The 17,676-nt window shown below is 36.1% G+C and overlaps 1 protein-coding gene across 7 annotated transcripts in view; it reads right to left on the bottom strand.

The window, feature by feature from the left end:
* Positions 1-17,676, bottom strand: part of LOC149145336 (inorganic pyrophosphatase TTM1-like) — a 359,903-nt gene that overhangs the window by 120,034 nt on the left and 222,193 nt on the right. For all 7 annotated transcript variants that reach the window (XM_089447149.1, XM_089447147.1, XM_089447145.1 and 4 more), the window contains one exon: positions 10,587-10,961. In XM_089447149.1, coding sequence (XP_089303275.1) covers positions 10,587-10,932 — 346 coding nt within the window. In that variant the 5' untranslated portion in view covers positions 10,933-10,961. The remainder of the gene's footprint in view (positions 1-10,586; positions 10,962-17,676) is intronic.

Here is a 17,676-nt window from a genome sequence, read left to right as displayed (position 1 = left end):
CGGCTGATCTAGCAACTGAACCACAAGTTCCTCGGCCACTTCTATGTTGCCCCTGCATGGGCCTTACCCTACGTCAGCTCAACTAGAAATCGATTTGCCCTCAGAAGCCTATTCCAACCCTCTTGTCTCATAAACGTCAGGTTCCTCAGTAAACTCTAACTTCTGCACTGGAAGCTACTGCGTTGCTCTGCACGGGGCCTGTGTGAGCCCTTCATGGCTCTGCGTCACCCTCTTTGCCCTCTGCACTATCTCCTACGTTTGTCTCTCTGCCTCTCTGCTGAGTATTCTTGGCTCCGAAGAAGATCCTCCAACCAAAACTCTCTTTGCCCCTCTCTGCGTGATCACTACGAAATCACTGTGTTGCCTCTAGCTTCAGCAATTCGATCGAACTAATCAACTCTCTGTGTGTCTTCCAAATGACCCTCAAGCTTCCTTAAATAATCTCCTCGTTGACATTCAACAGTCCAGATTTGAAGCTAATCAATGGCTAAGATCATTTCTGCTTGATCCTCATCTTCTTCTAGAAGTTACACCCATAGTTAGATTAATACCCATTAATTATTTTATTTTCCTAAGTTTAGACTTAGGGTCCTCTACATTTCCACAATCTTCAATCGCTAAGCTACACAAGCCATACTCTCCTTTGCATGAATTCATTTTTTTGTTACGCTGACCATTCCAGCTTCTACACATCTCTCACGTTTTTTCTCTACACGCAGTCATTCCTGCTCCCTTCAGCCCCTCTCCACACCTGCAAAACATATTAAAAAAAAAAAAAGCGTGGCTATCTCACACAGCTTTCAACATTGTCATCCCTCACCCTTCACGCTGTCATCTGCAAAACCCTCATAGTCTCCACGCTGCATCTCCTCAGTATTATCCACGCCAGACCTACGCCCATCCACGCTTGTACGCAAGCTTCCCCATCGTGCTGCCCATCCTCGTCCCTTCACACTGATCCTCACTCTGATCCGCGTCTTGTCTTTCTGAGATTTTTCCAAGTCTCGAAATCACCTTTGCCGTCTTTTTTTCTCAGTCTCCTCATGTCGTCCGACCTGCACAAGTGATAACCAAAGCAAGTCGAAAATCTTTCAAGTCTATGCGGCTAGGGTTTTAGGTATTCGACTTTCATTTGGGTTATTTTCTTAGCGTATCTTTTGTTATGATGCTGTGTTTTTAACATAAAAAATAAAATAAAATAAAATAAAAAATCGATTTTTAAAATTTTTTGATATGGTTAGTGTGGTTAGTTTTAGAATTAAATTTTTGTTCATTTACCTTTAGTTTCATTTAACTCAAGTTTTTGATTTTAGACTTTAGATTTATTTAAATTTAGTTTTGTTTTATTTTTAGTTTCATAAATCAAAAAGTATAAAAATTACAAAAAAAACAAAAAATAATGAATCACAAAAAAAACATAAAAAGTTTTAATCCTTAGTTTTTTTTATTTTTGATTTTATTTTTTTTAGGTGTTTTAGATTAGATTTTAATTATTTCAAGTTTTGATTACTTTACTTTTAGTTTAGATTTAAATTTTAAGTTTTGTTTTAAAAATATTATAAAAAAAAAAAAAATCATAAAAAATTATAAAACTTTAAATGGCATAAAGAATTTCTTTTCTTATAGTTTAGATTTAATTTAGTTTAGATTTTAATATTATTTAGATTTTTTGATTTAAAAAGTTTTGTTTTATCTGAAAAATATAAAAATATTTTGGGAATTTTTTTTTCTTGCTTTGGGAATTTATCACGCTTTATTTTTTCCTGCTGAGGCTAAAATTTTGATTAATCTTTTATGTGATTTGGCATGCTTGAATGATCATGAATGTAATATCTGGTTTGCATTTAAAAATCACGTGGTTGTGTATCGAGCTTTATCTTTCGAAGTTTTAAATTGCTAGATCATCGTTAAAACATTGTGAATTTACTAGATATCTTGCATCGTTCAAGTTATTTGATGATAAATGATTGTTTTACACGGTTTACATTTCTGCAACATCTAGTAAGTAATCATTTAAACATCAAACCCATAAGGCACTGGTCCATTAAATTAATAAAATTAATTTAGTGCTGGTTCCTTCGTGTCTCCAATCCAACTGGTTCACAGTTGGTCGTCCATTTCCCTACAGGGTCTACCCCCCTTAGCCGCAGGAGACAAGCTTAAACGGAGATATCGGGGATCAGAGTGATAGCCCCCGGTCTGAGCGTTGTCGTGACAATCTGTGCGACAACATTTTTTGGCGCCGTTGCCGGGGACAGAGTTTTTTCTGTCCTTGGTTTATTCGACATTCATCATTATTTCTTCTTTCTTATTTTTCATTTGAGCTGGCAGAGTCAAAATTTTTGGGCATCGTCTCATCTTTTATGCCATTCATTAGCCTGTCAAACGGCCAACATTCTTTGACGTCTTTTGATCTTTTCATCACCTTATCTTTCGTCATATCAGCAACTACTCTTCGGTTCATTTCTTGTTTGGGTGGCAACTCCAATTTTTTAATTTTTCCCAGACAAGAAGCCTCCCTCATATCAGCTTGTTTGTTGCTTTTTGGATCCTAGAATTAGATTCATTGTTCAAGTGGCGACTCCACTTCTTTCATCCATTGATTTTCTTGAGCACAGATCTCGTTCTATCATCCATTTGGTCCCTAGTTATTCATCATGGATTATTCATTTAAACCATGTCATTTTACTGATAATCTCCATGATTTTCCGAAAGAGGCCATTTCTAAATTATTTTTGTTCTCAGGTGGTGATTCAGTCGCTGTTAGATAGCATTTAAACAGGTTTACTTGTGTAATGATCATATATTGTAGACTTCCTCAATATAATCATGAAGATGTCAAGATGCGTCTATCTGTCCATTCTTTAAAGGGTGATGCTTTGAACTAGTTTAATAATTGTCCTGAAGATTCTTTCACTTCTTTACAAGACATTGTCGATGCTTTTAAAGATAGATATGGTGATCCAGATAGCTCGCCTTGTGCCCCTAAAATTGTGCAACAGAATGAAAGTAATCTTGTAAAAGGTCCAACTGTCGATGAAAGATTCCAAGACAATTCTTCATATCAGAATGTGCCATCCACCTGTACCATTGCAGATCAAATCTATGATAGTGGAAAAGCAGGGACAAATTGTAAAAACAGTGTTGACAATGAAAAGGAAGATCAGAAGCAAATTATACAAGAACTAATGCGGCTGGTAAAAAATATGGAGGTCAATCAAACTAATTACGCTAATGATGTGAGAACTTTATGCACCCACCTGGAAAAACGTAATAAGGAGATGGAAATTATGCAAAATCAGCATGCTAAGGAAATTGAGGCCATGAAAACTAATCATGACACAGAAATTAGTTTTATGCAAAGCAAGTTATCAGGCTTAGAGGAAAATATGACAAACATGCAAGCAAATCATAAGGAAGAGATAAACTCTATGCAGTATTGCTTGATGACCATAAAGGAAAAGAACGATAAAGTAATAAAAGATATGGAAGAAAACCATGCCAGGGAAATTAGTGCTATAAAGGTTGAACACTTTAGTCAGATGGATGCCATTAAAATACAGTTTCAGAAATTTCAACAGCAATCGGAAGATGAAAGAAACCGAGGAATGTCAATAGATCAGAAGCCTCCTTATCTGTTACAGCAAGCTCCATCTTGTTATGAGGTTCTTTGTTCCATTGAAAATTGCCTGGATGAAAGGGAAATTAATAATCAGATTGATACTCACACGGTTAATCCACCAGTCATTCAAGATCAAGTTATAACTCATGGCACCTGTGAGATTGGTCCATCATCCTTGGCAGGGCAGATGCAGAATGAAGAAATACATGTCACGCATATCTTGCATACTTCATCTGAGAGTTTTGAAGCAAAAAGTTCCACGTCATCAATAATACAGCCTACTAGGAAGAAAAAGAGCAAGAGGAAGAAAATGAGAAGAAGATTTGATGCATCAGACGGCCGCGAGCAGCTTGATTTTCGGATAGGAAAGAGTCCTACCATATGTAGAATTGGACATGGCACATCCGACAAGCAGCCGACAGATTTGCCTGAAAGCAGGCAAATGCTCAGTATACACTATATTGAACACATCTGATGCCATGGGGCATCCCCTGTATTTCTAACCTTACTCCTTGTTTTTTTCAGCATTTTCATTTCTGTTTTAGGATTAGATTTACTTTTCATGTTACTAGATAGTTAATAAATGAAGAGCTTTTATCTTTCCTGTGCTTAATGTTATATGATGATTTTTGGATGGACGCTACTTATTTCTGTTGTGTGTTGCGTGGATGCAGATTCTGGATTCTCACGTTCCTACAGTGCAGCAACGTGTCCCCAAGTAGAGCCAGATGTTGACCACTACCGGTCAACTACCCATAGCAGTACACCCCCTTTTCTTCGCAAAAAGGGATATCGCTTGATCGACATGTCCGTGCCATTCGACAGTCATCGTCGACTTGATCATACTATGTTGTAAACCTAGTCTGCATGTGTGAATTGTAAATAATCTTAGCAGATATGAGTCATGTATGTAAATTGCATAGGTGGACCTAATTTCCTAGTGATAATATACGTTCCGGAAGGTTTTTTGTCTCACCGATCTATGATCGGCAGAGTTTTCCTTCAGCCTAACCCCAAAGCCGGAATGGATTTTGTCATTAGAATCTTAGGAGAATCCTAGTGTGTTGATCTGCTAGATTATAGTTGTGTCGCAGAACTGGGTGGTTTATGAGGGTCTAAGTCAAATGGGCTCTCCCCCTTGAGATGTAAAGTTGTAAAAGTCATGATGTAAAGTGACTTGAGGGTTAGAAAATGTTTTAATCCCCTCATAAGTCCTAAGTCCTAGGTCTAGGTGATTTTTCCAAAGGCTAAGTTCGAGGATCCATTTAAAAATCAATTAAAAATTAAAAAATAACTAATAAATAAAAATTTAAATAAAAAATAATAATAATAATAATAATAAAATAAAAACTTAAAAATAATAATATTTTTGAGTAAATAAATGCAGAATTTCAATTTTTAATGCATTAAAAAATTCAACGGATGAGATTAAGAGATGTCCTGATCCTCATTGACGGTCGAGATCATTTTGACATGGATCACTCGAACTAGCTGTTGGGAATTTTTCCTTTAAATAGAGTGATATTCATTTGAAAGAGGATTTGATCTGAGAGTCTAGTGCTAAAGAAAGCTCTCTTGTAGTCATTTTTTGTGCAATAAAGAAGACTTTGGGGTTAAAAATCTTGCTGGTGTTACTCTTCTGAAAATGCTGTAAGATTGTTCTATTTTTTCTGCATAATTTTATTTTCAGCCATTAATGATAGCTTAATGAAGATTGATCTAGGCACAGGTATCTTGTTTGATCTTTGGGGTTTGAATGATAGTTTAGATTCTGAAATATAGTGGCAGGTATCTCCATTTGATCGGGGTTTCACTATTGTTTTCTCCTTCTATGTTGATGGTTGATTTTAAGCTGTGCAGGAAATCCTTTTTTTCAGATTACCGGGCGTTAGGGGAAGTTCTCGGCTGAACCAGCCAACTCCCGGGTTGTGTTTTTTGAAAGAGCCCAGCCAGTTCTTGATCCCAGGCTTATCATTCGAAATATTTTTTATGAATGCATGCAGGGTTTTCTGAAGCGTTTTACATTAAAATTAAATTCTGATAATATTACTGTGATTATTGATAAATCTGGCTGCTTAAGAGCTTTCAGTTTGTAAATACTGTAAATTTTTTGTTGGGTTTAGGGTTTTTAGTTTTGTTTTATGCACATATCATTTTTGGGTGATCTTTCATTTCAGGTTGCAGGGTTTTCTGAAGGTTTCCGAGGGTTTGATCAGATCTTTGCTATTCCTCAGGGTTTCATTGTGTTACAAGGGCATTTTGAAATTTATTTTTTTTTGGAGGCAAATCTACATTTCCACAATCTTCAATCGCTCAGCTGCACAAGCCATACTCTCCTCTGCATGAATTCATTTTTTTGTTACGCTGGCCATTCCAGCTTCTACACATCTCTCACGTTTTTTCTCTACACGCAGTCATTGCTGCTCCCTTCAGCCCCTCTCCACACCTGCAAAACATATTAGGAAAAAAAAAAAAACGTGGCTATCTCACACAGCTTTCAACAATGTCATCCCTCACCCTTCACGTTGTCATCTGCAAAACCCTCATAGTCTCCACGCTGCATCTCCTCAATATTGTCCACGCCAGACCTGCGCCCATCCACGCCTGTACGCAAGCTTCCCCATCGTGCTGCCCATCCTCGTCCCTTCACACTGATCCTCGCTCTGATCCGCGTCTTGTCTTTCTGCGATTTTTCCAAGTCTCGAAATCACCTTCGCCGTCTTTTTTTCTCAGTCTCCTCATGCTGTCCGACCTGCACAAGTGATAACCAAAGCAAGTCGAAAATCTTTCAAGTCTATGCGGCTAGGGTTTTAGGTATTCGACTTTCATTTGGGTTATTTTCTTAGCGTATCTTTTGTTATGATGTTGTGTTTTTAACATTAAAAAAAAAAAAAAATCGATTTTTAAATTTTTTTTGATATGGTTAGCGTGGTTAGTTTTAGAATTAAATTTTTGTTCATTTACCTTTAGTTTCATTTAACTCAAGTTTTTGATTTTAGACTTTAGATTATTTAAATTTAGTTTTGTTTTATTTTTAATTTCATAAATCAAAAAGTATAAAAATTACAACAACAACAAAAAAAATTAATAAATCAAAAAAAAAACATAAAAAGTTTTAATCCTTAGTTTTTTTTATTTTTGATTTTATTTTTTTTTAGGTGTTTTAGATTAGATTTTAATTATTTCAAGTTTTGATTACTTTAGTTTTAGTTTAGATTTAAATTTTAAGTTTTGTTTTAAAAATAAATAAAAATTAAAAAAAAAAAGATCATAAAAAATTATAAAACTTTAAAAGGCATAAAGAATTTCTTTTCTTATAGTTTAGATTTAATTTAGTTTAGATTTTAATATTATTTAGATTTTTTGATTTAAAAAGTTTTGTTTTATCTGAAAAATATAAAGATATTTTGGGAATTTTTTTTTCTTGCCTTGGGAATTTATCACGCTTTATTTTTTCCTGTTGAGGCTAAAATTTTGATTAATCTTTTATGTGATTTGGCATGCTTGAATGATCATGAATGTAATATCTGGTTAGCGTTTAAAAATTACGTGGTTGTGTATCGAGCTTTATCTTTCGAAGTTTTAAATTGCTAGATCATCGTTAAAACATTGTGAATTTACTGGATATCTTGCATCGTTCAAGTTATTTGATGATAAATGATTGTTATACACGGTTTACATTTCTGCAACATCTAGTAAGTAATCGTTTAAACATCAAACCCATAAGGCACTGGTCCATTAAATTAATAAAATCAATTTAGTGCTTGTTCCTTCGTGTCTCCCAATCCAACTGGTTCACAGTTGGTCGTCCATTTCCCTACAGGGTCTACCCCCCTTAGCCGCGGGAGACAGGCTTAAACGGAGAGATCGGGGATCAGAGTGACAGCCCCCGGTCTGAGCGTTGTCGTGACAATCTGTGCGACAACAGGTCCCATTAAAAATAATTAATTATTTTAATAAAACTGTTTCTGGGTGGAATTTCCCAAAACGCTTTCTGGGTTCTTTGGAATACATGTGCCTAAGCCTCTCTGCAAAATTTGAGACTAGAGCACATTCGATGCTACCAGAAATCAACAAAGACTCCCATTGCAGGTCTTTAGGAATTATTTGTCATCTAGTCATAAAATGATAAAGTCATTGTCATGTAATGAAGTCATGTTACACTTTGTAAAAGGTCAAAATTGTCTATGTAAAGTATCCTCCAAGACCTTCTCACTTATCCTCTTCAAGTCAGCCTACAACAATGGAAGAAATTGCTAGAAGATGGCCTACCTACTTGAGCTCATGTCGGCCTAAGGCGCATGAGGTGAGGTGTATAAGTAGCCACACTCGACCTCACTTAGAGGCAAGCAACTCGACAAGCATTTGGTGAAGAAGAAGTACGAAGAAGAGACCACAAAGAAGAAGTGCGAAGAAGTGATAAGAAGGATTCTTCTGGACATTACGAAGGAGAGTTTCTTTTGGGCAAGCGAAGGAGAGAATATTTTGGGCTAGCGAAGCAAAGTTTCTTCTAGGCATAGCAAAGGAGAAGTTTCTTTTGGGGTTAGCGAAGGAGAGTTTCTTTTGGGGTCAGGGAAGAACGGATTCTTCTGGGATACTTGTTTTGGGTGACCGAGCTAGAGACAAAGATCATAGAGACTGAGATTCTCTAAAAGAAGCAGAGAAGAAGCAGTGTGAAGGATAGAGATTGAGTTTCTCTAGAAGGAGTTGAGGAGAGCAGTTCAAGATCAAGAGGAAAGTCAAGAAAGGGAAGTAGCAGAGCACATCAAGGTTAGTGACAAGGTTCTTGGGAGAATACTAGAGCCAAGGGTATTTTCCATGGTCTTGGTACTCATCAATTGAAGATCTAGAAGAAGAATTTTGATCAGGTTTTCCTCTCAAGAGGTGAGGTTTTGGCCTTGGCTGACAAGCCTACATACTATGTCACTTGTCTTTTATTGTGCATATTGGTAATTGCCTTGATGAAAAGAACACAATAATAACATAACGAAGAAAAGACTATAAGCTAAGAAATAAAAGTATATCACAAGCAATTATCAAGCAGAGAAATCTTTTAACTATCCATGCCCTAGATTTCTCAACATGGTATTAAAGCTTAGGTGCTAAAGTCAAGAAGGGGCATTCAATCAAGAAGGATCGTAGCAGATTCAAGGGCTACCAAGGTCAAGATCTTCAAAACCCTAGATTGAAGAAATCTACACCAACAAGAGTCTTGAAACCATCTTCAAGAAAGAAGGAAGACTAAAACATTCAAGAAGGATCGTGAATCAAGCTCTCTCTCATCAATCTCTCAAGAAGCAAATCCTCTATCAACATCAAGATAAAGGAGGAAGCAAGCATCGATTTCTCAAGTAAGTCTATGACTATATCTGATAATAACAAAATGTCTTTTTGCAAGTAAAGCAATAAATTGGTTGGGGTTGCAAATTTCCTTGCATGGAAGAAAAGGGCAGACCTAAATCTTATTGAGAATGAGATCATGGATCACATCAAGGGGTTGATAACCCAACCTCCAAAGGAAGATACTCACATGCTCGATTCATGAAGGGAGAAGTGAGAGCCCAAAGGATTCTTATAGAATCTATAAAAGACTCTCTAATCCCATATGTATCAAGGTTCGAGACTGCAAAAGCTAAATATGACAAATTCGTAGAGCTGTTTTCTGAAAGTACTGCAGGAGAAGTAATCTCATTAAGGGAAGAACTCTACAAACTACAGATGTCCAAGGAAGATGGAATAGCTTCATACTTCATGAAGATATCAGAAATTCGAGATCAACTACAAGAGCTAGGAGAAGTCATGTCTGATAGAGAGATGACCACAGTGGTACTGAATGCACTACCGGAAGAATGGGGTAACTTCACTTCAAGTTTATATGGGAAGAAAGAGACTACTCCATTTCAAGATCTATGGTCACTCTGTAAGATCGAAGAAACAAGACTGAAGGCATGTGAAAATTTATAAATAAAAAGTATACTGTAGTGATTAATATTATTTCTTCTACTTATTACCTAAGATAAAATTTATCTACAATATTCTTACAGCAAATATCAAAATATATTCTACTGCAGCCTTCACAATTAGAACATTGCAGAAAGTAAATGTAAGGAAATACACTAGCACAAATACAAATACAAAAGGCACTAATGTGATGTTGATTCAGCTATAAACAGGATGTTGTGTATGAGGTGAATAATTTGATATTTTACAGTATTATTATAAGATTCTCATAAATTATAAATCCTAAAGATTTTTTGCTCCTTCAATAGTCCAAGCCTGGATTGACTCGGCATACTGAAATACCTGATATTTTGGATAGGCATAAACAAAATCTCAAAAAGCAAATTTTTTCGAAGTATGAAAATGCCTGGCACATACTAGACAAATAATTCAAATGAAAATCCAGCCGATGAGATTCACAATATTTTCTCAGACATCAGGAGTTACTATAGCCACCTACTCATATATGATCCAAGTATAGAATACCTGAAATTTACAGATAGTTAGTTCTCTCAAGGAACTATTGAGAATGACAAATGCAATAAACTAGGAAAGCCAATACCAAAGAACTTATATATTGGGTATTCCATAAAGAACAAAGGGAAAAAAATGAAGAGAAGAAAATTTAACTAGATATTTTTTATTCTAGAAACATTCTTCATATGAGTTTATGTTAATTTTAATAAAAGAGATAAAAACAAATCTTTCCTAGGTACTACACATAATTAAACATTGCAGAAATAACCACTTCTGTTTTTTTCGAAAATGAGAATTTAAGCACTTTATTTGCCTTAGATCCATACAAGTCTACATATGACAATAATGTTCAAATACCAAGTGATGTGATGAGTGCTCCACTATTGCATTAGCATTGCTGCAAAATTTCTTCTTCCTATGATGCTCACTGCATTGCAGTTCAAGAACACCATTCCCTACATACCATAAAAACTGAAAGAGCACTTACCATCAAAGTTGCCATCAATAACACGGCTTGAATCATTGTAGTTGTCCATTGAAATTGCAGCAATGCTGGGCATAAAACTTAGCATCTTTTCTGTGAAGACAGTCTTTCCAGCCCCAGAAGGACCAGCTAGTCCTACCACAATAATGCCATCCATGTGCTGAGCAAGGAGTTGGCATGCACGGATTACTACAAAGAAGCCTTTCTCAAATGACAGCAGTTCCGGAATTGGAGCAATTTCATATCTGTCGCAATCCTTCCTTTTTACCAACTGAACTTGATCTCTCAGAAGTCCTGTTCTTCTTGGAGTCAAAGGGGGTAAACTTTTGCTTAAATTGTCCATGGCCATTCAAATATCAAGTCACTCGTTCTCACTCCCTTCAATTTCAAAAAGCATGTACCACGTAAGAGATATGACACATGTCATTTTTTCAGGTATGCACACACAGAGAAACATTTTAGATTTGCCAAGTCAAAAGAAAGCATGCACATCCATATGCAACGAGACATTACAGATAATAGATAGACTCAACATCTATATGCCGTAAAGTTGATACATACTATAAAATTAAATGTATATCGTAGGGAGGTTCGCAAAGGTCTATAAATTATCAATTCATGACATAAAACATAAAACATAGAGATTAATAAAGTTTAAGGGGAAGACAAGAATTTTACAGAAAAACAAGGGGCCAGAAAAAGAAAATCTGTATTGCTGCAAAAGATAGAGAATATTTTTGTGCATAGTCAGTGTTACACATGTTTTATGAGGTTCTATTAACCTAAGTTACCAGGAAATGGAAATGGATGTGGATCCAGATTCAGATCCAGATACAGATCCACCAGATGTTTGAAAAGCCAGGATCTAGATATGGTAGGGAAACACCATGCACAAAAAATACAATAATTCTTTTTTTAAAAACATATTCAACATTAAAAATCCAAAACAAATCATGAATCACAACATTAGAATTGAAATCGTTAGATAATTTATAAATTTGAAGGCTGAAATCATCATGCATCATGCATACAAAAAGGATAATCGTAAATACAAAATTTAGCGTCTAATCAATGATCACTCTATTGATATGATGATATAGAGTAGGTATAAATACATGCCCAAAAATGGGTCTACATGATCATTCATTTGAATATTTCAACTCTGTATTGTGATTAACCTGTCATCTTCCCTGACATTTTCCTTGAAATCTAAAAATTTCCATCTAGTTATAATGGTAAATGAATATTCTACATTGTTTGAGAACATGCTACAGTCTATGTATCATATTGTTCTAAGAGGACTCTTCACCTAGAGTTGCATGGGATTGATCTAATTAAATCATTAATGGCATAGCCATCCTTTGTACACTACGCATTATTGTCTATGCATTGTCTCAAAGCTTTCCTATCAGGATTATCAAAAAATGAAAATTAAAATATTGATGTCTTAACCTTTCCTGCTACAATTATCATGTGCCATACAGCCTATAAGTAATTAATAACTTATACAAGTATACAGCCTACAGCTTACTAATAAGTAATCTAACTAAAATTCTAAATAGAATATTTGTTTTTGAGGGTTCCAAACAATGCCAAATCCCTTAAAAAAATAAAACATAAACCAAAAACTCTAATGTTATTTGTTTGGTATCCAACATGTGAGGGCTAGCTAGCACAGCATCCATTTCAATAGCATGGATGATGGGATTTGTTTCCAGGTTTGAAGGATCCGTTTACGTGGTAGGATCATAAACCCTACGTGGATTTGAGTGGATCCTGTTAGTTTTTGTAGCATCGGAGGTGTTCTAGTCTCAAAACTTTGTGGACAGACTAAAACACAAGAGTTCTCCATAACCCAGAAATTGTTTCTGGAAATTCCACCTAGAGTGTCTCAATTAGATTATTGTTCTATTTTTAAATATTTCCTAAGTCTAAACTTACGAAAACGGGTTAATTAATCAGAATTAATTGAGATAAGGTGTGAATCATCTAGAAACTAACACAGATCGACAGGGAATTAATCTGGGCCCTTGATTAAGTTATAATCTTGGTCGTTGGAGGTCCAACAAAAGATTATAAGAAGTCAATGGGTAGATGTAGAAAACACTTGTGAGAACCATAGAGAGTTTGATTTCCTTGAAGAGTTCGATTTTCCAGAAAGCCAACAGTGCTGGAAGAGTTCGAGCTTCAGTAGGGAAGCAGAGACAGAGAGGAGCACAGACAGTGAATCCGGAGGAAGATTTCCAGATCCGATGAGTGCATTGCAAATAGAGGCCGAAATTTCTCCAAGAGGCTACGCAGAAGCATCACAAAGGCTTCAAGGGCAATTTGATTTGCTGAGGAAGGAAGACATTTTCAGTTCCAGAGGTCGAGCAGAGGTTCCAAAGGGCCGAAGAAGCGTTTTCCCAATCAACAACAGGTAGGATGGCTAGACTAGCAGTCGATTCAAGCAGCACGTGTGGCAGGCAACATCAGATTGACACAGAGCCTGCGCTGGCCAAGTTGGACGGCTAGCTTTTCAAAGCTCAGACAGTGTCGGGATTGCTCAGAGTGAGGGTAATTCCCTTAGATTATTTTTGCCAGTATTTTCTCTGCGGGATAACCAACATTCGGCACCCAGATTGTAATCAGATAATTTCACTATTGCATAATAATATAAAACCCTCAGTTGGTGCACTGGTTTTCCCAAGTTTGGTTTTCCCGGGGACATTTATCCAAACATAACTATGTTAATTTTGATGTGTGTGTGCTAGCATATTTCTCAGTTTCCAGTGCTATTGTTTTCCGTAGATTTATTTGTGAAGGTTGCAGTGTTATTTATTTAGTATTTATCGTAGCAGATAAATTGTTAAAATAATTAACAATTAGAAGAATAATTTCCAGTCATTGCAATAAAATTTTGTAGCGAACTTTTCTTAGCTGCAGACTAATTTCATAGCACGAAATTTTCACATGGCATCAGAGCGTGATTGATCAATCGGGAAGCTCAGAAGTGGAAGAAGAAAATTTCACTGTTCAGAGGGAGCATTAGGCCGAAATTTTTTGGTGTTGCACAGTACCTAGCAAGGCAATTCAAATTGTTGGGCAAGGGTTTGATTTTTAGTGGCAAGCATAGTTCTAAAAATCGGTCGGCTTGAACCAAAAATCGGTCAAACCAACTCGTTCATTGGGCGACCGGGTCAAACTGGCCACAAAACCCAGTTGAAGGGTCCATTTCGACCAAATTTCACAAAAACCGAACCAAACCAACTGATTTATTGCCAAAGTAGCTATACACGCCTTTGGCACCTCTCTGTCATCTAGAATTGCACATTGATTCTCTGCCTCCCCCCCCCCTTTTTTCTATAGGTAATTAGTAACCAGGATAAGGTCGAACAAAGTGGCCTAATCGACTTTAACAAATTCTTGCTCCCAAGTCTTGATTTCGTCCGCAGAAATGACCGATATCTTAATTGTGGAATTTTGAGCCTCAACATGATACTTGTAGTATTCGATGACCTTTAAGGGTATCTTATTAGAAACGTTTGGCAGATAAAAAGCCCTAGCAATGCCAATATTCTTGATCATGTTTTAATAGTCTAAGATTCAAATGCCACGACCTCCATAACATCAAACAATTCATTCTTTGAGCTCTTCAAACTTACCTTGGCTTCCCTCGCCATGACTGCCCAACATCTGTAAGGAATCTTTGGTATGCTCATCCAATTCGCCTTGGATAGATACAATACGCGCCACCACTTCTCCTGTTCCATCCTTAATGAGTCTTGACCTAGAATCTTACTTGTAGCCTTCTTCTACTTGTGTCTTGTGCCTCTGTGCTTTATTATTCTTTTGAGTGCAATGAGATCATAGGTATTAATGTTTCAAAAAATTAAGGCATTTTGATCATGCTTCATCATAAGGTAGATCAATTCCTTCAAGAGATGAACGTCAATCCACTCTACCTTTGAAGTATAGATTTTATTTATTTGACTTAAGAGACTCACATATGATGAAGATATGTGAATATGTGCCAACAACCCAGTCCAAACATTTTCTTTTGATTGCGGTTTCTTTGTGACTAGGAAGAGTTGCTTAGTGTTTCTACATGCTTGGTCTTCTTTCTAGTTGCTACCCTCTTTGGGTACTGGCATGCATACTGATTCATTGACACTATATTCAATGATAATGTCGTTGTTCAGCCTTAAATCAGGTTTATTTGTTGGTCTTACAATCCCTTATTTTATTTATATTGTTTTCTTCTTTAGTATCATTCTAACTTTCTTGTTGAATATGATGTGCAGATAGTGCTCACTGTTCTTTGATTATCAATTTATTTAAGCAAATCTTTCAAGAATTTCTAGACGTTGCTCTCCCCCTGAGATGATGCTACTCTAACATTGGCCTATTTCTTCATTACTTCCGTGAACAACTCCCCCTAAGATTAGGTTGAATTTATTTTATCATGAAATCTCAAGTTGCTCCTTTTTCTTTCTCTTCCACACTTTCATAGATTGTCTTTTGTTATTTGCATTTCCTTCATTGTTTGGTCTACTTGCAGTATCTTTCTTCTATCTCGAACTCTTTAGAGTATATAGCAACTCGCAGTCTTTGGCCATATGACCAAGATTGCTCCACAAATAGCATTTTATTTGACCGAGATATGGCAGAAATTGTTTGTATTCTTGTGCTCTTCTTTACAAATAGTTTACATTCAAATGCATTATGCCCAAATTCATTGCACAAATAGCAATAGCCATGAAACTCTTTGTGTACCTGGTGTATGATTGTCTTCTCTGTTTGCATGCTTGAGAGAGCCTTCCGGTTTGCTGCATCTACTGCTAATAGGCTTTGATTCGCTATCTCTTACATTTTGCAACTACATGTCTAGGTCCATGGCAAGAAAAACACTTGATATCTTTCTCAGGTGTAAAGAATCTCCTTTTTGCAAAATGCATTTTCTTCGACTCATTCTTTTCATTTTGATTATGTTGCTTACCTTCTTCTACATGTCTTTTCAAGGCTGTTGTGTCCTCTTTAGTGGCTAATTTTTGTGAGTTCTTCATGGATACATTCTCTTCTTCTAGCTATTTATAGAATTTGTTCTTTTCTTCTAACTCACTTCTAGCTGAATCAATCTCAACGTCTAACCTTCTTCTTTCTCTTTTAGTCATCTGCTCATTACCTCTTCTATTCTTCTTGCTTCTAATGATTCCTTAGGCTAATGATTCCCTCCTTGTATTCATGCTCTCTTTCATCACATATCTGCACCAATTTCTTCAAATCTTTGTTTTCATTCTTCAATATTTCTATTTCAGTCAAGGCTATGTCAAGCTTGGCTTGTTTTTCAGCTGTCTTTTCTTCATGGCAATAAGGTCCATTCACACTAGCAGAGACCTTATTTAAATGAATCCTTTCTTTTTGACATGGATTTTTCTTCTTCCTCTTTCTCCTCTTTTTTTGTACTACTGCTACTAGTCTCTCCTTCATGAATAAGCTGCAATCTATCTCAAATTTCTTTTGCAGATGTTAAATCTATTACTGTATCAAGATCTTTATTATGAAGATTGTTAAACATAACACACTTTTACTTAGCATTCCATTGTTCTTCTTCCGGGGAGTCTTTATAGAATCCATCACATACTAGTTTTCATACACCGGGTCCATAAGCTATCAGTTAAGATTTTACTTTATCTCTCCATTCATAAAATTTTGTTGCACTCAACACAAGTACACTTTGATAGTCCATGACACAAGCAGACCTACCTTCAAGTTGTTACGAGTTGATGAAAACTTGACTAAACTGGGGGGAGTGAATCAGTTTAGTCCATTCATGGACGTTAATATTCTTTTCTTCAAACACATTAACTGAAACATTAAATGAGCAACTCAACAAATAATGACCAGCAGATTGAATATGTGAACAAGAAGTAATAAGCAAATTAAAACATCACATCAGCACATAATAACAACACACATTGATACCAGATATAAGTGGAAACCCATAAAGGGAGAAAACCATGATTTTGTTATTGTTGTGATGCAAAGGCAAGCTCCTACTCCTTTATTACATCTAATTTTCTGTACGCTCCAACCTACAAGAGGTTGCTACCTCAATTTTCTACAAGCTGCAATATGCAAGGAAGCTCCAACTCCCATAGATTTTATGTAGGCTATAACCCACAGGAGGCTCCTACCTCAACAGGTTCCAACCTAGTCATAAATTCTGCATATCTCCATCTTCATTTCTGCCTCTTCTTTCCTTCAAATCTGCTTCACATAAGCTTCAAATGTGCTAGTTAACTACTGCATAACACCTCAATCAGCTCTCACACATTCTCCAACTCTCTAACCTCATCTTGCCTTGCAAAATCATATCTTTTATAGAAATAGTTTGTTGGTTGTTTGTATTCCACATAATAATATGACGTGAACAGGTTTGACTCTTTCCCTTCCACTCATTCATTTCCAAACTCTTCACATTTTGAATATATTGGAACACAAAAATAAAAGTTCCACCCAATATTATTTCCATCCACTTGTAATGATTAAATTCATCAACATAATGCCAACATCGTGTAATATTATAGGAATAACATATGACTATATAATTGAGCATTAATTCCTCATAATCAATGACAACATTTCTCATTAATGCATCACAAAAAAATATCTACAACATATTTTCCTTTGCCTTGGACATGCATCACAACATCTTCATGTCATTGTCTCAGCAGCCTTGCATTTTCTGTCATGGAGTCTTGCCTTGCATCACAAAAAAAATTCTCCAACAAACCAGTCTTGCTACTTCTTTGCCATGCAATCAAATCAATATGTAATAAAAATATATGAAACAGACTGTTCTCCTTAAGTGTGCCATCACCAATAGATGTGCCATGATATTTTCTTGCTCTGCTACCCTTTGTTGTTCTTGTTGTTCCTTTGTCGTCACCTTCATCTTTTGCTGTCAAATATCCCTGCACCATACCTTGCTACTCCTATTCCTTTGGATCTCTTTTGCCTTCGCTACCCTTGTGTTGCTCCTTTGCAATCAATGACAGTAATGCCATCAATCTCCCCTTTTGGCATTGATGGCAAAACTTCGCTCCTCCCC

Source organism: Pinus tabuliformis, chromosome X, assembly GCF_031772625.1.
Source record: "Pinus tabuliformis cultivar Carrire ecotype Pingquan chromosome X, CPIR1, whole genome shotgun sequence".
Taxonomy (NCBI): domain Eukaryota; kingdom Viridiplantae; phylum Streptophyta; class Pinopsida; order Pinales; family Pinaceae; genus Pinus; species Pinus tabuliformis.
This window is presented reverse-complemented; position numbering and strand designations above follow the sequence as displayed.